This window comes from Juglans regia, chromosome 5, assembly GCF_001411555.2.
Source record: "Juglans regia cultivar Chandler chromosome 5, Walnut 2.0, whole genome shotgun sequence".
NCBI lineage: Eukaryota > Viridiplantae > Streptophyta > Magnoliopsida > Fagales > Juglandaceae > Juglans > Juglans regia.
The window spans coordinates 3,113,086-3,138,300 of record NC_049905.1 but is presented as its reverse complement, the minus strand read 5'-3'; the positions used below and the strand labels follow the sequence as shown (position 1 = coordinate 3,138,300).

The 25,215-nt window shown below is 34.7% G+C and overlaps 2 protein-coding genes across 3 annotated transcripts; one reads left to right on the top strand and one right to left on the bottom strand.

The window, feature by feature from the left end:
- Nucleotides 1–135: 135 nt before the first annotated feature.
- Nucleotides 136–6,030, bottom strand: LOC108984252 (neutral/alkaline invertase 3, chloroplastic-like). Of its 2 annotated transcripts, none has more exons than XM_018956145.2 (7): nucleotides 5,672–6,009; nucleotides 4,170–4,946; nucleotides 3,485–3,650; nucleotides 3,164–3,375; nucleotides 1,139–1,632; nucleotides 994–1,042; nucleotides 136–701 (listed from the first exon to the last, which is right to left on the bottom strand). In XM_018956145.2, exons 2-7 carry the CDS (start codon nucleotides 4,860–4,862, stop codon nucleotides 384–386), a joined length of 1,932 nt encoding a protein of 643 aa, XP_018811690.1. In that variant the 5' UTR covers nucleotides 4,863–4,946; nucleotides 5,672–6,009; the 3' UTR covers nucleotides 136–383. The 2 variants fall into 2 exon arrangements, with proteins under 2 accessions (XP_018811690.1, XP_035546014.1); XM_035690121.1 differs by having other exon boundaries at nucleotides 564–718; nucleotides 5,672–6,030.
- An 11,969-nt stretch (nucleotides 6,031–17,999) lies between these two features.
- On the top strand, nucleotides 18,000–23,284 carry LOC108984246. Its single transcript, XM_018956139.2, has 4 exons — nucleotides 18,000–19,569; nucleotides 19,938–21,311; nucleotides 22,095–22,209; nucleotides 22,664–23,284. The coding sequence occupies exons 1-4, from the start codon at nucleotides 18,772–18,774 to the stop codon at nucleotides 22,894–22,896; spliced, it is 2,520 nt and encodes an 839-aa protein (XP_018811684.2). The 5' UTR covers nucleotides 18,000–18,771; the 3' UTR covers nucleotides 22,897–23,284.
- Nucleotides 23,285–25,215: the final 1,931 nt, after the last annotated feature.

Genomic DNA, 25,215 nt, shown 5'->3' with positions numbered 1-25,215 from the left:
ACTTCGGCGCAGATGAAGTGAAGTAGACTAGTCTTGTCATCCTTGGCCTTTAATCACAATCTTATCAAGACGATGAGTAATTCGAAAACAGCATGTTAATCACCTGAATAGAAACAGAAGTGGTTTCTTCACTCGTAATCGAACTCCCTAAGACATTGTCCTCCATTTATTATATGATATACATGTTTACAAAATGACAGTTTCTAGGGCCCCCAATATTCTAAGGGGGTGACATTTCAAGTCCTGAATATTAGGATACATGAATAAGACCCGTCTACCAATTTCATTACAACACAACCATTCAATGAAAAATTACACTTTGCCAAATTAAACCATAAATCAGACTTAAACTCTAAATAGTATTCATATGAATGTAGATGAACTCATACTATATAAGTCTGTTTCAAATTCTTCCGACCACGCTTTCTTCTTGGGTTGGCACTGAGGAAGGCATTGACAAGTTCAGAATCCTCTTCTGTAATCAGAATCTTGGCTTTACTTGGGTCTGCAAGCAGGAGCTTTGCTACAAGGTATCCTGCAATAGACCAGGTTTGGAACAGGCGTGCTTGTTTTCCGATAAACCTTCCTCTTTTGGTGTCATAATATTCAGGCCAGTTGTCTCGTGATATGCGTTTCTCAGCAATTTCAACAGCTCTCGCAGCAATTTCTGGTCTATTCGTCTTTATGCATGCAACTGTGAGCTGCAGAGATATCCAGACTGTTAAATCACTGTATATCTGTCAATACTTGGTTGAAACTGACCTGATTGATTATGCATAATTATTGAGATGCGTTTGCAATCTATAGGCAAACTAAAAAGATAAAGCAGACATTCCATACAGAGCCCAGAAAGTTAAGATCCATCCAATGGGATCAGTGTTTGTAAAAGCCAAAAAAAAAAAAACACCTAGACATACAAAAAATTATGAACACGTTTTGCCTTTTATGCTTGAAACATACAAATTTTGCCTAATTAATACCACCAGAACTAACCTGCCAGAGCAGAGTTGGCCAAGAACCTGCATTGTGGTAGGACCAAGCGCTGCATCAAAAATAAACGAACCTTGGCATGAATGAAACAGCAAAGTTGAAGAAAAAAGTAGGTTATCATTACAAAGGAAGATAAGGGACACATTACGTGTTCTTAGGATCACTTCCTGTGATAATCTGCCACTCCTGACCTTCAAGAGCAGGATAACATATCTTTAATGGCATATCTGCCACCAAGTCAACCCATTTGGCTTCAATGAGATCCAATATGGCATGTGACTGATCCAAAGTTGCAAGACTGCTTACAACAGACCACAAGTTTCCTAGAGAAAAAAATCGAAAATCCATGTGAGCTGGTTGCAAATTTCCGATTAGATAGCCACCTTTATTGGGTATCCATTCCACCAGCCAAGGCGGAATCTGATCGGGGTATATATTGAACTTATTAACTGCATCATACGAGTACTCCTCAGTCTTATAACGGTAAATCTCGTTTAGCTTTCTCGAATCAATCCAATAATACTCTCTGATGTGGAATGACAGAGCTACCAGACGATTGTTCAGTGCCCGTAGAAGATCAGCCGATCCATCCTCTGGAGCAAGCATTTCACGTGCACAAAGTAATGCTGAATAAAACAGTGCCTACAAGAATAAAACAATCATTCAAGACCCAAGTATGAATAATCTTGCTTGCAAGCAAGGTGAAAGGGGAAAAAACACCAGTTATTGATGTTATCAGTATACAACCTAAACTTATTTTTAGGGGGAAAAAATGGAGATACCGAAAGAAAACTTAATCAAATTTCTGCGCAGACCAAATATCACCACCCATTTGTGCACTCCTCCTAATTTCCTTGACTATACAAGTGTGCCCCCCTCTTTCACTGAGAGAAACTGAAAACTCCTATCAGCTATTCTTTCTTCTAACTGCGTGCAATAGTAGCATGATCATCTGAATGGTTTTAGGGATAAAATCTTGAATATTTCAGCTTTCAAAAAAGAAAAGAGGAAATAGAAGATCTCGGGTTTATTTGTTAAAGGGCTTTGGACGTAAAATCTTAATTTACTTTTTGATAAGTAATTATTTGTGTTAAGAAATACTTGGGTTAAAGGGAGGGAATATTCATAAGTTTTTGCTTTCTTTTCAGCTTTCTAGAATGTAATGAGGTGTCTCTTTTGTATACTTCCTGTATACATGGGCTTTGCCTAGTTTCATTCGATCAATAAAGTTTCTTACTTAAAAAAAATATAAATATATATATACTTGGTTTAGATTATTGGACTTTCCTGTAACAGTATGGCTGGTCCACTGATGTTGTGATCGTGAATGAGTCTTGTACCATTAGCCTGTGGAATTTGCAATAGCTAAGGCTGCTTGAGGCAGTCTGTTTTAGTTGAAGGAGACGGATACTTAATCTCCCCAACATTAGAGTTGATCAGCTTTCCATAAATGTTGCGGTCTTGAATGAGTCCATTAAAGATCAATTTGCATACTATCGTGACCAAAAATTTTTTTAAAAAAAAACTTCTCTTTTCCAAGTTCTCTTGCCAAAGCAATTGCTCCATAGTCCAAAATTAAAGAGTCATTTAAAAGTAATCTAAAGTGACCATTCAAGGATGATATGAGAGCTGTCCATGGATAATCTAAGAAAACATGGTATGTATGTGGTTGATTGGTGCTTCATGTGCAAGAAAGATGGTGAATCTATAAACCATCTCTTTATTCATTGTGAGGTGGCAAAGTTTTTGTGTGGAATGATGTTTTTGGTCGGATGGGTATAGTTTGGGTGATGCCTAAGGAAGTGGTCGATCTTCTTGCACGTTGTAATGGTTTTGAGGGGAGAACATGTGTGGCTGCCATATGGAAGATGATTTTTTTGTGCTTGATGGGGTGTCTTTGGCTGGAAAGGAATGGGAGATGCCTTGAAGACAAAGAATACTCATTGAGAGACATTAGGGATTTCTTTTGTACTTTGTGTTCGTGGGCTAAGACTCTTGTATCGAATGCTGATAATTTTCAGGATTTGCTTTAGGCTCTTTTAGATTCTAGTGTGATGTAGGTATTTCCTTTGTATATGTCCTGTGTACTTGGATTTTGCCTATTCTTGGTAATAAAACTTTCTTATTAACTATAAAAAAAAAAAAAAAAAAAAAACAAAGAGAGCTGATATACCTGTATTTCTAAAGGGTGGCCATGAATTCCCATTCGGCGATCTATCATGCAGGAACCATCTGTCACTAATAATGTAGGAAACATATCAAAACCATCAGCAAGACATAGCCTTAGAATCATTTTAATTCCTGTTTGCACATCAACTCTCTCCTGAACAGAAAGGTCTCCAGAGCATTTTCCATAGGCACGTAATAAAATAATCCACCATAATCCTGAAATTGACATAATTTTACAAATAATGATTCAGCATTGCAAGAAGCTAAGGTAAGCAAAAAATTCTTCTCTTTTAGAAAACACTTGGGACCGATGAAGACATTTTACCAGAATCAACTGGTGCAACACGGCCAATTGCTGCCTCTCCAAAGTCAGGATCCAGTACCTCTTCTGTGGCAGAATCATCACCATCCAGGGGAACCGTGCGCACCTTGAAGCTAGCAGGCATTAATCCTTGACCAGGGCTGTGACAATCCATTGTTTTCTCCCAGCTCTGCAATAAATGGAGTCATGTGTACATATATGCAGTAAATACCCTAACCAGTTGATTACAAGTAATGTTCTCAGTTGGGTTTGGATATGCAGCAGAGTAGCATATATGCAGCAACCTACTTAATAGGCACTCATGAATCCCATACAAATATCACACCGTCGCTGACTTTCAAACAGTTATATATGTATGGCAGCAACTGTCATCTAGTTATCTGATTTACAGTTGTCAGAAAAGTTTCATTGCAGAATCATGACAGCAAATCTCATAAAAACTACTGCAGTAAAATGTTTTTCAAGGAGATGGTACAGAAAATACATTCAAAGAGTAGCCAATAAGAATTTAAGTAAAATATATGTGAAAAATGTAAATCATGCGGTTAAAATCATGGAACAAAACCATGCGGTTAAATAAACATGTAAATAAAAAATGGTAAACACAAACTTTAACATTATAAAATAAGCTACATAATTTACTGGTTGCAAGGATTATGCACTCACTATTATTGCACTACCGGATTACCTGCAACTGAAGTGTATGAAGGATGAAGTTCCGAACAATATCATACTCCCCCTTCAATAAGAAAGCTATACCAGAAGGTATGAAATCTCGAATGAAAACATGATCATAATTCAACGTACTGGAACTAGTTGGGTCTTTCGCAGCAATTGTTCCAATAGGACTACCACAATAATAAACCATCGACTCTCGGAGTAATTCCCATGCTTCATCCTCAATGGAGTCAACACTAATATTGTCAAAGGTATCGCTGACTGCTCCATTTGTGCCATTAGATGTCAAACCCTCGTTTTCCCTTTTCAACTGTTGAAGATCCTGAAACTCCAGAACATTTGATGCGTTCACCATAGTGTCTATAGGATCTAACATTTTTGAGTTATCCACAAACCATGTACCATTTCCATCTTCAGTGGTTACCCCACTTACACTCTCAGCTTTTTGGCATTTGCAATTCTGAAGCCAAGAGGGGTCAACTTTTGTATTTCCAAAAAACCCACTGCTTAACCTTCGATCTCGATACTGTAGCATACTTGAACACTTGAGAAATTCAAAGCATCTTGAGGCCCTTCTCCTCGAACATTTTAAATGAAGATTAAGAGCACATGTTGAATCTGATGGGCTAAAACATGGATCACTACCAAAAACTCGAGGTCCAGCCCCAGACAGAACCTGCAGAACTGCTTCAGAAGTGCCCATCGATAAAAGGCTTGTATCAACCTAAATTATTAGTATCAAACTTGGTCCAAAAGAATCCAAAAACTCCCGTCTGTTTTGAGACACCTACAAAGTACACCTTAAATTAGAAACAGCTATAAATCACCAAGTCCTCAACATCATCAGAATAGTTTCCATAATGTCTGAAATCATGGAACAAAACCAAATCATTAGAGAAATGACACTGGAAATCAGACCATTCTCATCCTGCAAAGGACAAAATAATTGAAAAATCGGAATATATTGACCCATATCCGGTAGCTGAGAAACTCTATGAAGACATAAAAACAAAACTACTGAAATTCTTCATTGCCTGAACCCATGAAATCAATTAAAAAAAAGCATGTCCCTACCTTTTGTTCATTTTTTGCAAGTAATCAAACAGGATCGCTCTTCTTGTATTCCAATATATAAAAATAATTAGCATGCAAAACGAAACAATAGCATAAGCAAAAGAAACTTAAAAACTATTCACAGCTCTAAACGAATTGAAACAAAAATAATTCGTAATTTCCAAAAGAAGTACCATAACTGAAGTACATATATTATCAGAATTACAATCCATGAACAGTCATCTCAAAGTGAAATAAAAATGAAACCAATATATGCTAAGCTGTCATACCTATAATTAAAAAAAAAAAAAAAAGGAAAACTCTAAAATTAAAAATAAGGTCGTTAGATCTTCTAGATGTACCAAAAAGAAAAGAGATGGGGAGGTGCAAATGTAAACCCAGAAAAGTTAATACCATACAACAGTAAAAATAAATAAAGGTTTGGAGAAAAATACATACCCAGCTGAAGAAAAAGTGCAATTTTTTTCTATCCGCCGAGAAAACGAATCTGAGATTGTTGATGGTACGAACAATGGCAAAAAAAAAAAAAAAACCGCAGCGAGTTACAGCCAGAGCTTTCAAAAATAGTTGCGTCTGTAGAAGGAGACGTACGATCGTTAAGATGGTTGATGAAGGCCAAGAAAGATAAATTGATACGCTTTTGCATGACCACTCTCTTATTTCTCGATTTATTTTCTTTTTCTTTTCTTTTTGGGTGGGGTTGGATTATGCATGACGTAATCAGAATTTGTGGGGAAAATGCAAAACACGGGGCCAACACCCGCACCAAATCAACGTGGTTGGATACCAACAAAAGTTCAGACAACTGACCAGAGCAAGCACCTGCTTCACGCTTGGGGCTGCAAACCAACCGAGTCCAGTCGAATTATAACAAGGTATTCCAGTTCGATTAAGAGCATTAGTATTGATCTATATATATATATAATTATATTTACATAATATAATCTTAAATTTTTTTTTATGCATATCTAAATATTTAGTTACTTATAAACAGTTCTTATCTAAATTTGAATAACTACTATTCATTTTATAAATCATATTTTAATCATTATTTGTCTCTCCTCTCACTCTCTCAATTATTTATCTCTCCTCTCACAATCTTTTTTTTTTCTCTCTCTTTCAACAACACAACAAATCTTCACTTGTACATTCATTTTATTATTATAATATATTATATATATTTCTTTCATTTTATTATTATAATATATTATATATATTTTTTTCATTTTATTATTATAATATATTATATATATTTTTTCATTTTATTATATTTTTAATATAATATATAAAAAAATTGTATTTTTTATTATTGCATTTGTAATTTTGTATTATTAATGTCAAATGTAGGGGTGTAACCGGTCCGGTCCGGTCTGGTTTTAGATAAAATCTAAGATCGAACCGGTATATACCGGTTTTGTATTTTTTAAAACCGATTACGTACCGGTTATTCTCCTAAACCGGTACTTCCAGTTTTACCGGTTTCCGGTCCGGTCCGGTTCGGTTTTCCGATTTTTTTAAAATGTAAATTTCACAATTTGTCATTAAAAATTTGTTTATAAAAAAAAAAAATTGATTTAAAAAAAATTGTTTTATACTTTTATTAATATATTAGACTATATAATAGTATTAATATTAGACTATTGGTATAGTTATAAGTTATATATTAGTATTAGTTATAAACTTTTGGTGATTTAGTATTAATATTTTATGTAATAATTTATAAATTATAATAATAAATTATTTCGTATATGAATATATATGTTATATATAAAATTTTACATAAAAATTTATAATTATACATTATATATAAAACTTATATATATTAATATTTAATATATATAAAATATTTTGTATAAAATTTATATATAAAAATATTATTTTTTATTTTTTTAATCAACCGGTCCGGTCCGGTCCGGTTCGGTCCGGTCCGGTCCGGTTCGGTCCGGTCCAAAAAATCCCAGAATCGGAACCAAACCGGAATCGGACGGTTTTTACGTTTTAAAACCGGTTCCGGATTGAACCGGTTCAAAACCGGTAAAACAGGTCCGGTTCAGTCCGGTCCGGTCCAGTTTTCCGGTTTTTCGGTTTGAGTTTACACCCCTAGTCAAATGTATGTAGTGGATGCTAATTGTAAAATATATATAAAAAAATTGATTTTAACAAAAAATTAATAATAATAAAATAATTTTATTATTATTTTGTCTCAAATATGCATAAGCTAATATGAAAATTTTACTTAAATGATAAAGTGGATATGCAAAAAAGGTAATTTTACATATGTATATACATAGACCAATGCTAATGCTCTAATATGTTTGTTCGTTTGAATTCGGCTCGAATCTGAATAAAATTGCATATCTTTATTCCAACTCGATTCGTTAATTATTAATGTTGTTTGGATCTAACTCGATCTTGATTAAAAATAAACAAACGACTCGCACTTGATTTTTAATTTTGAAATTTCTCAAATTTTTTATTAAAAATAAATAAATAAAACCATTTAACTATTCAATCAAATAATTTTGATTCAAAATTCTTATGGTATAAATTTTTTATAAAAATAACTTATAATTATAAATTAAAAGAATAATGCACAAGATAAATGTAATAACTAAACTATTTAATACATATATAATATAATAAATCAATAGTTATAGTTGTATGATATATTATTATACAAATTATTCTATACACGTTTTGGAAACATAATATATGTATATATATATTAAATAAGTTAAACTATAAATAAATTAATAATATATAATTAAGTATATAAAATATAACAAACATTTAATATATATATATATATATAACACATACGTATATAAACATATTATGAGTTTCAAAACAATCTCAAATGAGTCAACTTGTGCTTATACGAATTTTGTTCACAAGTCTAAACCAAATCAAGTCGAGTTTATATGAGTTTTGATCGTTTAATATTTAAACTTATATTAATATTTACAAACATCTCATTTATTAAATAAATCAAACTAAACTATTCACGAGCTACTCTATTAATTTGCAGCCATATCCTCGCTTTTTTGCTTGCCCTTTCTAACAAGAACTTCCGATGGTCTCAATTTAGGAGAGGTTTGCATTCAAAGCTCACCTCAACTCATTTCAACTCATCTCATCTCATCATTACAACTTTCTAAAATTCTCACATAAAATATAATAAACAATTTAACTTTTTTAAATCTCAAAACAACTTTTCCAAATTTCCATACCAAATATAATAAATAATTCAACTTTTATTCTACTATTTACAAATCATCTCAATCCATCTCAACTAATCTTTGAATCCAAACCTTTCCTTAATATTCAAGTTCTTTTCTTTTTCCATTAAAGAAAAGAAAATGGATAAGAATGGAGTAGTAAAATATGGAATCCAGAATAATTCAACAAATTGGTCCCAATAGATTTTCCATGGGATAAATATATTATTACAATCAAGACAAAAACAATGCCATCCACTAATTTTTTCTTCTTTTTTATTAAAAAATTAGAAAAAAATTGATAACTTCATCAAAATTTAAAGAATAATGACTTGTATAAGTTTTAAATAAAAAAATTTTATGTGATTTTTTTTATAAAAAAATAGACTCCATTATAAAAAATGTAAAAAAAATAATTTCTTTTAGTGAAACTTTTTTTTTTTTTTTTTAAAAACATGTACGGAGCTTATAGATTTTCTATGGGATAAAGATATTATTACATTCAAGACAAAAACAATGCGATCCACCATTTTTTCCTTCTTTCTTATTAAAATATTAGAAAAAATTGCTAATTTCATCAAATTTTAAATTGCTTCACCTAACCTTCAACTCTATATTTAGTGCATTTTTTCAGTTAAGTAGTTAATGTTATTATTTTTTAAAAGAAAAATATTTTAACCAAAATTAAATAAAAGTAAATTTATAAATTCATATAATTTGATTAATACGTTAAATTTTAAAATTATTTTTAATATAAAGTAGATTTAACAGATTATATAAAATTATTTTAATTTATGTATTTATTTTTATATAATCTATTTGTGTATGTATCAGTTGTTTTTATAATTTACTTAAAAATATTTACTTATAAACGTATAAAAATTAAGAAAAATTTTAAACATAGGTCTCACATCCTGTACATCCACTTAAAAATATGTAATTTTATTTTTTTATCCTTATATTTCATATGTACAAGATGTGAAGCTTCTATATAACACAACTCAAAAATTAATACCACTAATCATGTACGTGTGAGGAAAGCAATATGAAATTCCAGTCAGGATGTTAACAGTTTTACATCTTAACCATTGCCTTGTTAGTTCTCCTTTGTGGTAATCACATTGTCCACTTCCGCTTCTAAATTTTTACGATTTGGAGTCTACGAGAGTTTCTGTTCCGTGTCCCAGCGATGTTTTTTCTTCGTGTCGGAGAACTATTCTTGTGCCTCGGCATCTCCATTCCGATTCTCAATTCAAATCCGGTTTCTTTGTATCCTCCGAAAGGCCGAAACTTTCTTTCCTCATCTTTTCGAGGGTCGGACTCCGAGATACCCTGGCACCTCCAGCGACGTTGTTCCTGAAACATGGGTCTGACATTTTACAGGCCCATTGGAGTATTTACAGGAGCTTTTCAATCGAATCTTGAGGTAGGCATTTTTCGATTCCTTGATTATTTGCTGCTTTTGTTTGACTTCGAATAATTGAATTGATAAATTCGCAAGAACGATTGTTATTCAATAGCTTGTAATGTGGGTTATGTTAGGATTCTAGTTCGAGAGGGTCTGAGTTTGGTCCATTAGGTGTGGTGTGAAAATCTATGATTCAAAATTGCTCCTTGTGCGTATGCTTCATGGAATTTGAAAACTTCAAAGGAATAGTGGGCTATGAAAATTTTGGATTGCAAATCGTAGGTATTCCTTGTCATCACTGAAATCCCATGTGATGGTTTATGGCAGTGACATGGTGGGAAAAAGTGTTCAAGCGTATACCGGGATCAGTTGGTGCACAATCCTAAGATTCGAAGATTGAAACATGTTTAAAACAGTTACTGTTTTGCAAGGGTATCTGCCTTTTGTGGGAGAGAGTAGCTGTTTTGCCTATGAGAGGAGTAGAAGAAGAAATTGCTTGTTTGCTAAACTGGATTATGTTGGTCTTGTTGGATGTGAAATTATAAGTTATCCCATTTTCTTTTCTATGGAAATGGGAGAAGGCTGCTTGAAAAGATGTTTTCCTATATTAATTCTTCAACAACTCAGGATGAGTTGGTGAATTAGGGGTATCCTTGATGGAGTCTATGCTCCTTATAAAGTTGGGACTTTATATTTCATGGGAGGTGGGGCTTTAACCGAGATTGTGAGGAAGCAAAGTTTGGGTATTTTCACACCTTCAGAAATTGGATGGGTGATACTAAGACCTCTTCTTGATGGTGTTAAGGCATTGAATATTGTTCGTTGGAGATCTGTTCTGCTAACCTAGCATGGTTTGCTGCATCTGGAAAAATAATTAGTCAGAGAATCCAAACGACCCATACATTTGAGCATTGTTTCACTTTTTTTGAGACCATCGTAACATAGCTTTAAGTGTATTTTTTTAGTTTTGTTGGATGTGGGTTTTCATTCTTCATTTTTCCTCAATATCTGACATTTTCTCAGAGTTTGTTAGTTAGGGTTTTTCTTATCCTCAAGAGGTGGCATGGTAGTGACCATGTTGCTATTAGGGATCAAATTCTGGTTATGCTTGAGCCTAATCTAAAGGGAAAGGGCGGATTTAATTATTTAATTTATGGTGACTTGTCAGAGGAGGGTGACATGGAGCTGTATATTTTAAATGTTTCATCTTTGTGCTGTCCCTCCGCCTGGTTGAAATCTAATAAGCCTCAAATGTCTAGATTCCAGCACTCAGAATCTCAGATTCCATATCGATAGATTGTTTATGTTTTTCCTTTTGTTGGGAGATTTTATTGATGATATAAGAAAACAATTGGGGAATGCTAGAAAGCTCAATGAATTCATTGATATGTTGAAGGTGTTCAAATATACAGCTTCATAAGTGATTACCGCAGTTGAATAAATACAATGATGTCTGTACAGCTAAACAATCAAGCTAAAAATGGAAACAAAGAATCAAATTTAATCTTGACTTTGTAACGGTAGAATTCTTGACAGTAGGCTGAGTTGGCTGTGCCGATATGGAGGATTGAATGTGGAGCGGATTAGGCTTGTCTCGAGAGATGATGTGGCTTGAATTCTGGTATGCATGATTGATGGGGTTGCTGTCTTGAGAATCTATATGGTTAAGTGATGATACACATTAATTTCTATATCTGGAAAAATAAAACTTTGCCCGGGCTTGTTTTGAGTACTTACCTTCTGGAAATTTCATATAAAGTATGGTTGGCGGACAAGAAATGGTGAGAATACTGATGATGGTCGTTCCCATGGTGGTTCATCATAAAGAAACTGTAACATCACCATCTCTAGGGTTAGGAATGTCACTTGCTTGCATAAATAAAACCAGACAAGAGATTTCATGATTAATGAATCAAACTAAATAAATAATTAAAGCTGGAAGTAAATCCAACTGCTCCATCCAAGCCTAGCCCGTCTACTCATACTGATCATCATCCTTACCTAGGTGGTTAAAAACATGAAATAAAATTAAAATGAGTCGAAGACTTGGTAAGAAACTCATCACAACGTAAACATAATAAACGTAAAGTTTTTATAAAAAATTTCATGCTAAGAGCTTAAAATCATGACTGATCATACTGATGTTTATGCTATGCATGACGCGTCTTGATTTATCTGAATTAAGTTACTGATCTGATTTATCTGACTGATCTGACTGACCAACATACTTAACCTTGTGTGCAAGGTTGTGCACAAGCCCCACATCCCGCTGCAGTAAGGGGAGCTGCTGAGGTAGTATTCTGGCATACTACGGTGGACCACACTTAAGTCCATGGCTTGCACGTCCACCCTAAATCTGCATTGGTACCATACATCTGAATGGTCATTTAAGTAAACTGATATGATCTTATCTTGCACTTGAACTTACAATAGCTTATGTGCCTTATGCGAGGTGAGATGCATGACATAATACATACATAATTATAATTGTTGAATCTGAACATGATGTGGAATGACATGATCGTCTGCTATTCTGAATGATATGTTTGCATATATCATGACATGCGTGGTACATAAAAAGTGGTTGTCAAAGAACTGGTTTTAATAATAATTTATCTAAATTGACATATGATGATCCTAATTTATGATCAAGCTACTTACCTCGTTGTGCTGCTTCCTGAATTTCACTCCGTAGCTTGTCACCTATACGAAGTATTAAATGTCACTAAATTTATCTAGGAAAACGTATCCTAATATCCCACTTACTTAAATTCATACTGTAGAAAATAATAAAATAAATATTATGTTTAATACAAACATCAATGAATGCTAATATTTTAAATTATTTAAACACTAAAACATATTAGAATTTAGTAGAATACTTGGGCTATATTCAATTCTTTTAAAAGTAAGTAGTGAAAACCTCAACTAGTGAAAACCTCAACTCTTAAAATAGGTTTACTTTCTTATAATTAATATAATTATTCAGTTTCACAAGAAATTTAATAAATACTAATATCATTTAAATATTCTTAACATATTTCTTCATTTTTTAATCATAACTGTAATAGAACAAATTTTATCAAATCTGATGAAATAAACAACGACATTCATTTAAATATTCTTAACATATTTAAAATAAAGATTAAACTCTTCCTATTTTATCATTGAAATCTAGTTATAAAAATTTAATACTTAATAGAACAATTTAAACCCTTGTATATTTTCTGTAGGAAAAAGAAGGCTAATGAAAAATAAGGTTTTTGGGCTAATCAAAGATTAAAACCGAGTTTAACCTAAACGTCAAAGCCCATATGAAAATCGGTCTACTTAAAAATTTAAAATATTATAATAGTTCTTGAAATACCTTAAACATAGCCCATGTGAAAATTAAGCCCAACGTAACAATTAGAGCTCAACCTAAAAATATAAGTTCAAAACGTATTCTCTTTGGCTTATAACTAAGGGGCATAATTGTAATTACATTAAAAGGTCTACCCTTCTGTAAGTGTAACCAACTGAAGGCTTAGGAATTCATTTCATATAACGTCTCAATGGAAGGCCCAAATCACATGGCCTATACTTCAAAATGACTAATCAATGATACAATTGAAGCTCAATTGAGACCTTATAAAGAGTTAGAACTTCTCATTCCCAAGCAATGTGAGATCTTATTCACCACATACCCTTATCCTTATCATATGGGATATCACAATCTCCTCCCCTTAAATTCTCAACGTCCTCATCGGGCTGTCCATTTTAGGTGGCATGACTCAAGCCCCCATATTTCTGGTTGGGATAGACTCTGATACTATTTGTAACTCTGCAATGGAAGGCCCAAACCACATGGCTTATACTCCAAAGAGACTAGTCAATAATACAATTGGAGCCCTAGTGGAACCTTATAAAGAGTAAGAACTTCTCATTTCCAAGCAATGTGGGATCTCATTCACCACCTACATTTATCCTTATCATATGAGATATCACATTTCAACTTGAAATCAAACAATAGGTATTTTCCTGAGGGAAACAAAAGTCGTGCGACAGATCCTTACCGAGAGAGGACGTACGTGACGGAGCTGAGGTGAGGCGATGATGGCGAGTGCAGCAGTAGAGAGCTAAGAGAGAGAGATATCGGTGCCGTTGGTTTAGAGAGAGAAGCGATAGAGAAGATAAAGAGGAGGGAGGTTGAGCGTGGGCTTATCGGAGGAAATACAGTGGACCTGGGGTAATGGGAAGTGGAGAGGGCTGGCGACGTGCGGTGGCTTCCTGAGATGCAGTGGTGGCTTGTTTGCACGTAGAAATACCCTGTTTTTGGTGTAGTAAAACAGGGCACTACCGTTGGCTGTTTCATGTGGTTGGGCGACTATGGATCTGGAAAGGAGACGTGTGACGGTGCTATTTCGTTGCTTTTCACGGCATTTCAACGTGGTTAGAGATGGTTGTTTTTTAGGCTGGGATTATGTTGGTGCTACCCGTGGTGGTGTTCATTGGCTCATGGTGGTTTTTCCAGTGGTTGTGATGCTGTTTGGAGGTTGGGGGCTGAGGGAGTGTCGTCACGTGGCTGCAATGTGGAGGAGACGGGTGGTGCAGTACTGGTAGAATAGAAAAGACGTATGGCGATGCTAGGCGTGGCTAAAACTTGCTACTTCATCCGATGCAAAATTGGTAGAATAGAAAAGACGGCACGGAGGAGACATGGAGGAGCTAGGTACTGCATGTTGGGTTGCTCCATGTGATCTTGATTGTCATGGGTGTTTCTTGTGTGTGTTGCCAAAACCGCTTTGAGCGGTTGGGAAGTTGATGCTGTGTGTGAGGAGATAGTGTGGCAACCCTATATTATGGGGAAGATGACGACATGTGCATGGCTACGTGGGTCTATATAGAAGTCGTGTAGGGTTTTCATTCATGTGAGTTCGTCGGTTACAAAAAGGGAAGTTTTTCAACTATCAAAACCAAGACGTAAGTCAGTTACAATATACGAAATCTTCCAGATTAAGAAATTACCCTAGAGAAGATAGCGGCGCAGCATGAAGGGAAAAATAATGTAGAGGAAAGAGAGGTATAAAAAAAAAAAATTTGAGGATTTCGGCGCTTGCATTCCGTTGACAGCGTAACATTCAAATTTACGTTGAACATCCCAAGGATGAAGGCTTGAAGGTCAACGGAAGATCCCAAAATATTAAAGCTTAATTAGGAAAGATTATTATTAATAAAGATAAAAAATATTAACAATTATAACTAAAAGAATAGCTGTAATAAAAATCCGTATTTAAAATAAAAACAACTTATTAATGCCATAGAATCCTATAAAATTGATAATACTAATAATAACATTAAGAAAATTTTATAATTATATAAAAAAAAATCCGATAAAATTATTCACATTCCATCCCTAATAATATCTGGGTCAGGTTGTTACAGAAACGCTTCGCCAACTAGAAATTATTGCTACAGGTATACTACTCCATTTCTTTCTTTTATCCAACTGTTTGTCTTTGAAGTCCCGGCCATCAAAATGATCATCATACTTCCTGAACAAACTACTCTTCAGGAAGACCTCCTCTTCTTGATGGTGTTAAGGCATTGAATATTGTTCATTGGAGATCTGTTCTGCTAACCTAGCATGGTTTGCTGCATCTGGAAATATAATTAGTCAGAGAATCCAAACAACCCATACATTCGAGCATTGTTTCACTTTTGTCGAGACCATCATAACATAGCTTTAAGTGTATTTGTTTAGTTTTGTTGGATGTGGGTTTTCATTCTTCATTTTTTCCCTCAATATCTGACATTTTCTCAGAGTTTGTTAGTTAGGGTTTTTCTTATCCTCAAGAAGTGGCATAGTAGTGACCATGGTGCTATTAGGGACCAAATTCTAGTTATGCTTGGGCCTAATCTAATGGGAAAGGGTGGATTTAATTATTTTAAATGTTTCATCTTTGTGCTGTCCCTCCACCTGGTTGAAATCTGATAAGCCTCAAGTGTCTAGATTCCAGCACTCAGATTCCATATCGATAGGTTTTTTATGTTTTTCCTTTTGTTGGGAGATTGTATTGATGATGTAAGAAAATAATTGAGGAACACTAGAAAGCTCAATGAATTCATTGATATGTTGAAGGTGATTAAATATACAGTTTCATAAGTGATTACCGCAGTTGAATAAATACAATGATTTCTGTACAGCTAAACAATCAAGCTAAAATGGAAACAAAGAATCAAATACAATTTTGACTTTGTAACAGTAGAATCCTTGACAGTAGGTTGAGTTGGCTGTGCCGATATATGTGGAGTGGATTAGGCTTGTCTCGGGAGATGATGTGGCTTGAATTATGGTCTGCATGATTGATGGGGTTGCTGTCTTGAGAATCTATATGATTAACTGATGGTACACATGTGATTTTCTATATCTGGAAAAATAAAACTTTGCCCTGGCCCCTGGCTTGTTTCTTTTGAGTTTTGAGTACTTATCTTCTGAAGGTTTCATATAAAGTACGGTTGGTCGACAAGAAATGGCCGGAATACTGATGATGGTAGTTCCCTCAGTGGTTCATCATAAACTCTTCACTAACTAGAAATTATTGCTACAGGTATATGACTTGATTTCTTTCTTCTATCTAACTGTTTCTCTTTAAAGTCCCAGCCATCAAAATGATCATCATAAATCATAATTCCCGATCAAACTTTATTGTATGTTTATATAAAACAAAGGAACTTTAGATGCTATTGTTTTCAATGAATGGTAAACTTTATTTTTCACTTGTAAAAGGGGAAAAAAAAAAGTTTACCAAAAGGGGCAAAGAAAAGTGATAATGATAAATGATGATAGTCAGTCTTTGAGGTCAAGCACAGCTCAATTATCTTGTATATCTTATAGCCTTTCCCAACATGTAATTAACATTTACAGTGTCCTGCACTCATACATACCTTAACACGTGAATCCAGAAAATCTTAGGTGTTCAACACTGTTGTTATCTGAGAATTGAAATCCATGTACTGAGGTTTGGTCCACCCACATAAATTGCACTAAATATTTTCAGAACTGCAATATATGTGTACTGAGGTTTGGTCAATCCACATAAATTGAACTAAATATTTTCAGAATTGCAATGTATGTGTACTGAGGTTTTTACCGTTTAAGGTTGCTGTCATTCTTTCTTGGTAGAAAATGCTTTTTATTTTGAATAAATATAGATAGAAGTCACTATTGGAACATTAATTTTACACACATGATGTGGTATAATCTAGACTATATATTTCTTCAAGTAAGTGTTGAGAACAATCAACTAGAAATAGTCACGCAATAAGTGCAAAGTATACACTGCTATAGTGACTTCTTTCCAACATTACTCTTTTATTTTCCATGGCACTTCCCTGCCAGATTGTTTGGTAGAAAATGTTTCGGAATTGGCTGCAATTGGGGGTAGGAGTGTGTGACTTCGAAGAGGACCGGACCCCACCTCTCTGGCAGGTGACCTGGGGCACTTATCTAGGCAGGTGGGGCAAGTCTAATGCACCCTCACAAATTTCTGTCCAAGGTGTAGACTATTCGGATCGAGAATTTGAGGAGATCACCATCTACCCCATGAATTATTAAGATAGCTTGTCTAGTTGAAGATGAGTGGTCAAAAGAGCGTCCCAATTTTTCCTGTGACTTGACATGGCAACTATACATGACTTTCCAGGAAAGTGGTAGATTATTATAGCCTCTTTTCCCGCCACAAAGTCCTAATTTTTTTGTCATGTTACATAATTAAAAGAAAAAAAAAAAAAACACAAATGGTCTATCGGTCACGGGCATCGGTCACATGTATGGGGTAACGTAGTATTTTCTTTTGTTTTATAGACAAAAGGATAAAAGAAGCAATAGAAATAACTTCTTTATCAGGACGTGATCATGGTAACTCTCTAATACTTAATAGTTAAACACGATGAGGCTAAGCGGCGGAAAGCGGATTATAAATATAATAATATTTATTGTCTTATATTATGTCATTAATCTTATCTAAAGTTTGCAACTTTGCATATAAAAGTAAAACATAATTATTCTATGTTATGTGAGCAATCTCTTAATGTCAACTAATTTGTGTACTCTCTTGCGATTTTTTAAGGTAATTTGGCAACAAATTCTTACAACATTTTAGTAAAAACATTTTACTCGCCCGTTTTCAAAAGACCAAAAGCCCCAGTACCAAATCTTTAATAATTACTTGTGAGTTTTATTCCCGTCGTCACGTCATCAAGCCCATTTTAGTCCTTTCGACTAAAAATAGACTCTTGGCGAATCCTGAAGAAATATCTACTCACTGACTCTCTCTCTCTCTCTCCCTCTCTCTTCTCTGAAACGAAACGCTCTTTGGTGGGTCTTTGGAGCTATCGAACCGATATTCGGACTCAAAACCCCCGATCTGGACCGTCCCTTCCCCCCATCCAACGCCTCTCATTAGTCGGCGTATTGATCAGTGGCTTCTTTTTGTAGCATAAACCCTAGCCGATAGAGACCAGTAGTCTCTGTGTCTCCCTCCCTCTCTCCCTCCAACAAGAACTCCGTGAACCTTATTAACTATCCTCTCTCCTCTCTCTCTGATCTTGTACTCTAGAGTTTTTCTTCTTGTTTTTTCTATTTTCAAATCTATTTATTTTGTTGAAGATTGATGTATCTTTGTATTAATCTGTGTTGATCGGTACCCGATTTGCGAAACCATTTTCTTTGTTTGCCTTTTCCTCCTTTTCATGGTGTTGCAAGTTTTATAGGATGGTTTTTTTATGTACTGAGATTATTTGGGTCCGACTCTGAATCCGAGTCCGAGATGGGCAGTCCGAGTATAGAATTCTCGTAGTTTCGGTCAGGGTAAAACTGGCGAGTATTCAGGTTTTTCTGTTTCCGAGAATTTCGTACTCGTTTTCGTAGGATGATTATGAAACCGGTATTTGCTAGAAAGTCAGGATCGCAGTCCAAGTTCGAGTCCGGGTCGGTATTTGCTCCTGGGTCTGAGTCAACTCGGAGATCGTCTCGGAGACTCAGTGAGTCTAGAGGTTATACGACTCGTAGCTACTGTAAGCCAATGCCGTCGGTGGGGATGAGGCGGACGACAAGGGTGTTTGGGGTGGTGAAGGGCTTGGACGGCGGTGCCAGAGTACTTCGCTCGGGGCGGCGCCTTTTGCCAGAACCTGGGGAAGGCAAAATCAGAAAAGGCAACGACAATGAAGACTGGTTCAAACTGATCAATAGCCCCGGAAACGGCGGCATCGGGTGCAAGCAGAGCGGCTGGGGCGGTCTCAAAAGAGTGACTGCCGTCGACATGCACGACGCTGACGATTGCAAAACAGAGGTTCCAAGATGTGGTAACCATGCAGCGAATGTTAACCAAAGCATGGATAAATTGTTTGGGATGGTTTATAGCAGAAAGAGGAAGATAACGAGTACCGAAAATTGTGATTTCTCCTCGGGTGATTTCGATAGAATGTGCAGGCTTCAATGTTTTCGTCGGCAATGGAGAAAGGTTGATGGTAGTGGGGAGTTGGTGGTGTCCCTGCCCCGCCCAGTGCTTGCTGTTGTTGGTGGGAGCTGTTGCGTTGTAATAAGTTTTTTGTGTTCCATTTTGACTTACATGAGGAAAGCCAGGCTGTGCTTGAAAAAGCTCTCTGCATTCTTGTGCTCTGAGCCGATTGCCACTGTTTATGCCTCATGTGGAATTCAATTCTTGCGTGTAAGTATTACCTGATATGATATGCCAGAACTGCATTCTTGTTGGTTTAATCTTCAATTGCGACGCATGTATTTCGAATTTTTGAGTTTCTTATTGAGCTTCATCTTAATGTTCCGTTCGAATTGTGAACTGGAGAGAAAACTGATAATAATTTGTTACAAGGGAAAAGTTGATAGGATGTGTGAACTATTCACGTTTATGCTTTTCTTTTTGGTTAAAACTTTATAGTAACTAAGGCGTAGGGTATTTGGTGTTCTTTCTTTCCAGAATATGACTAGAAGGAATAGAAATTTGAACGGAATGATGTCATTTAGTTGTGACTGGTCTAGTTGATAGGTTGATTTTCTGTGTCTTAAATGCTTTTTCAGGATCCTTCTATCTGCAGTGGATCTGGGATGTGCAAGTTTTTTGGGGTGAAGGACTTTATACCCATGTTCTCTGTGGAATTTGCCATCGTTCCTTTATGTTTTATGTACATGCATCACAGGATGCTTCTGAGGTTTAAGTGTTGGCCATTTGTTCTTGTGAATAATTCAAGTGATGTGGACACAAATGGTGACATGATAATCGACAGTGAAGATGAGTATGAAGACTACCGTTTATGCATTCCCTTGGAGAAAGATCTCTCTGTGAACATTACAACTGGGATAGATCCTTCTGTATGCAAAAACATTGTGCATGAAGTTAATAATATGGAGAACAGGGTTTTATTACATCCGTCTATCAGAGCTTCAAAATTATCTGGTCGATCCGCACAGTATAGGAATGGTTTTAATTCTCGTAGTTTCCAAAAGAGGAGGAGTTCAGTGAGGCAGAGGAGAGCTAGAAATCCTGCAGCAATTCGTGTAAACAAACCCCATGGAGTCTTAGTTTCTGATGCTATCAATAGTAGGAAAAATGGGATACCTCTCTCTTCTTCGGTGAATAGTAGTAAGCTTAGGAGCTCAGTTCGGAGTAGCTCTGGGAGACAAGTTGAAGAAGCTAGTTGTACCTTATTGAGATCCAGGCAGGATGTAGATCCATCATGCTGCTCTGCAAACATATTGGTGATTTTGTCAGACAAGTGTTACCGGCAAGAAGGCGCCAATATCAAGTTGGAAGTCTCTGCCTCAAGGGAGTGGCATCTGGTAGTGAAGAAAGATGGATTAACAAGATATATGCAAAAGCCTGAAAAAACTATGAGGCCATGTTCTTGCAACCGATTTACACATGCGATAATGTGGAATTTGGATAATGGTTGGAAGCTAGAGTTTCCCAATCGACTAGACTGGTTCATTTTCAAGGATCTTTACAAGGAATGTTTAGATCGAAATATGCTGGCTCCAACTGTTAAGAACATCCCAGTGCCAGGAGTTGTTGAAGTCTTAGACTATGAGAATAGCAGTACTATTCCTTTTTGCAGACCTGATTCATATATCTCTATTAAAGATGATGAGGTATCTAGAGCTATGGCAAGGAGTACTGCAATTTATGAGATGGACTCTGAGGATGAGAAGTGGCTGGAAAAATTCAATAATGAGTATTTTACAGAGAATGAGGTTCATCAGCATGTTTCTGGGGACGCTTTTGAGTTAATGGTTGATGCATTGGAGAAGGCTTATTATTGCCGTCCTACTGATTTTTCAGATGAGAAGGCAGCTGCTTATCTTTGTCTGGGTAGGAGTGAAGTGGCAGAAGGCATGTATAATTACTGGATGAAGAAACGGAAGCAAAAAGGGTCAGTCCTTGTTAGGGTTTTTCAGGTAAAAGTGCCATTATGTTTAAGATATCTCATATATATATATATATAAGACATCTCACATCATTTTTTAGTTTTCTGGGGCTCGTCTTCCTCATTGAAGTCGTTAATAGTTTGGACATCAGTTACATTGTATGTGGTAGAATGTTGTGATAATCATATGATGGGGCTTTTTATATTGGTAACTGTATAACTAAGAACATTTGTTTCAACAGTTCAAAGCCAGTGTCTCTTATCTTCTTTTCCCCTTTTTCTGGGTGAGGCTGGTGGGCGATCTAATTTTGTCAATTTATATAGCACTTCTAAAAGAATTTCCCTTTTGTAGCATAGCTGAGCTCGAAGTTGAGCTTTTGATAGCAGAATGTGTATTTTCTCTTTTGGGGTGGGGGGATGTTGCATAGAAGGTTATACTTAACCATTAGTTTGCTTTTTGTTGTTTTTGCAATTTGCACGTAGATATTTCATGCTGTTACTGTGCTTTTATCCAGTTTGCTTCTGTGTTGGTTCACGAGCTTTGTTCATTAACATATCGAATGGATGAGCTTTCATTTGAAGCAGTCTAGAAAAAAGTCTAGAAATCTAGAGCTGGGAAATATGTTCTGATTTATATCACTTGAAATTCTTATATTAATGTAATTCAAGAGAGAGATTCTCCGCCAACTTTTCTGCCCTCCATCTTTCTTCTTTATTCTTCTCTTTATGGTGTACACCAATTTAAGCTCAACATGATGTATCAAATTGCTGTTGACTCGATCATGTGATCAGTGTGGATGATTTTTCCAAACAGAGTCATCAAGTAAAGAGGGCTCCAGTGATCCCCAAGCCATTTTTACGGAGAAGGAGATCATTGAAACAACAGCCAAGCCAACTTAGAAGGGGCAAACCACCAAGTGTCTTTCGAGGTAAGCTATATAATTTGCAATTCTTGTACCTGGATGAATTTTAATTCTATAGGAAGGTGAAAAAGGGAGAAAATATGGTGTTCAATGATGATTATTTTGTTGACTAAATCAACATTCTAATGTGTTTGTTACTAAGATCCTGTGTTTGATCTGATTGTGATTCTCACCGCAAGGGTACATTTATGGACTTAAACCTCTGAACTGATTTCCAAGATCTTCAGTCCTCTACCCCCTCCCCCCTTTCTCTCTCTTCTTAGTTGTATGCTCTTGATGCAATATTGTAATCAGTATCGGTGATAAAATTGATGGAACCTTGGTTGGTTGAAATCATGCTTGACAGGGTGTGTTATAAAAAATAAAAAAAAATGTTTGACTTGGTATGAGTTTCACAAGCATCTGAACTGTTGTTTATTCTTGTGTTAATGGCTGTATTCCATCTTCCATTGGTTTGCAGCAATGGTAGCTGAACGAGATGCTTTGGAAGAAAAGAATGCTACGATCAAAGTTAAAGAGGCTAATGCCTTGGCAAACAGATCCGTGGAATATGCTGCTCTCAAACGTAAAAGAACTCAGTTTCTTATGGAGAATGCAGATTTAGCAACTTACAAAGCCATGATGGCACTTCGAATTGCTGAAGCAGCTCGAGTTGCTGAATCACCAGATGCCTACTGCCAGTTATTTCCTTGACTGATGGATAGGCTTCCCTAACGCTAATGAGGATGGTTTTTTTTTTTTTTTCCTTTTAAAATACAGGAAGGATTACAGCCCCATGGCTGATTTTGAAGTCGTAGGAAAGGCTACCATCTTTGAAAGATTGTATTTCTGTATAGATTTTGATTGAATGTACATTCTGTAGCATTATCTGTTCACAGCAATCGTGTATATTGGGGGGGGTGGTTTAGTTGATTTCACTAGTGAGCAAAAAACGAAAAAAAAAAAGGGGGGTAAGAAATAGAAGCAAAAATTTGAGTCTTAGGCCAAGCTGGTGCTCTAAGATATGCTGTTCAATGATACTTTAGTATTTAACTTCGGTTTAGAGATTATGCAATCCAATCTGCAATCCTATACTTCTCAATGGGATAGTGTATAATTCTCTTCTGGTTAGATTTTGATTGCGGTGGGTTGGGTTCTTAATCATTTCTAAGCTAACCAAAGATGCCCATGTGAGAATAAGGGCTGGTTTAGATAATAATGGTTTAGATAATGAGATGAGATAAGATGATTTTAGATGAAAGTTAAAAGTTAAATAAAATATTATTATAATATTATTTTTTAATATTATTATTGTTTGGAGATTTGAAAAAATTAAATTGTTTATTATATTTTGTATAGAAATTTTAAAAAAATATAATAATGAGATGAAATAAAATCCTCTTTAAATCCAAATGAGTCCCGAGGCTTAAGATGGAGGACATAGGACTAAAGAATCGCTTTTTTAAGTTGAAATTTTTTATATTGTTGAAGCCAAAAGTTTTTTAAGTTTTGCTACATACACATAAGCCAGAGTGTTGACATGTTAGTTATAGTGAGAGTTATTTTAACTTAAAAAATATTAAAATATCAATAATTTTTTAGTATAACATATCATTTCTCCACACTTTCTTCTCTAAAAAGTTTTATTATTTCAATTCTTCTAGGAATTTGGGTTGGAGGGGAGGGGAGGCGAGGCTGTAATAACTAAAATTACAATTATTTTTAATGAAGTAACACAATTATAATGTAGAATAATATTCTTAAGGAATGTAGAAGAATATTCTTCCATTTTAAAGAGAAATTTCTCCTAAATGATTTTAAGAAGACATCAAATCATACAAAAAAATAATAATAATAACAACAAAAAAATCGAAAACATGTTGTTTAAAATAAGGGTAGTGATAGGGTTACTACCCACTTACTACCTAAGCACATTTTAAATTTTTTTATTTTTTTATCATTTTCTTTTAAATATTTTTTTACCATCCTTAATTATTAAGAAAAAATTAAAAAAATATATAATTTTATTAATATTTACTTCCTTAATCGTTAAGTAAAATAAAAAAATTTAAAAAAAAATCAAATACAATTTGAGTAGTAAATAGATAGTAATAGGATAGTAATCCTATTATTATTTTTAAAATAATAAAGTTTATTTTTTTATTATTCAACATAGGTTGAAGGGATGTCGACCTTTATACCCTGCATACAGTACATGAACAACAGATAGTCCGACATATTGAGCGGCTTTCATGTTATCTAAAAATAAATAAATATATTGACCATAAATCATATATATTCTTAAATTAGGCCGGCATTGTACGCATCATCTCTTTGAATGTTTCTAGAATGTTGTGTTCGATGATGCCAAGTTCATCATTACTTTGGGATATTTTCTACTTCCATCCTAACCTTATCATATGTGCTAGGTCTATTCTAGTGATATTGGAAAAAGATAAATAATTAAGTCAATTTTATAAAAATAAATGATAAATTGACGTGAATTGATGTGATACATTAAATTGTAAAAATATTTTTATTATAAAATAGATCTAACGTATCATATTTACAAAAATTTCAATTTTCTTTATAATGTGTATGGCATATCATAGTATAAATTATCAGTCTAATATGAGACTGAGTTGCTTACAATCAGACAAATACTCCCAACTAAAACTTTAGAATATGATCAAGAAAAGGGAGTGTGGAATTGGACTGGCTCGGACTACTTCAATGAGTCATATTAATTAATATGATCAAGAATAAAAAATCATCAATGAAGATTATTATTACTCTTTTCGATGAAAAATAGGTAAAAGATTTTTTTTTTTTTTTAAGTAAAATTTCATATATGCCTTGAAAAAACCCAGCATGACAGGTAGTGACAGAGTGAAGAATAATCTTGGTTAATAGTTCATGTGTTTATTTTAGTAAGAAATAGGAAATTACAATTTAAAAAGGTTAGTAACATCCTAGTATTTGTTTTTCTCCTAAATTACTTATAAATTTCTCTTGGCAATAATTTAAAGGGCA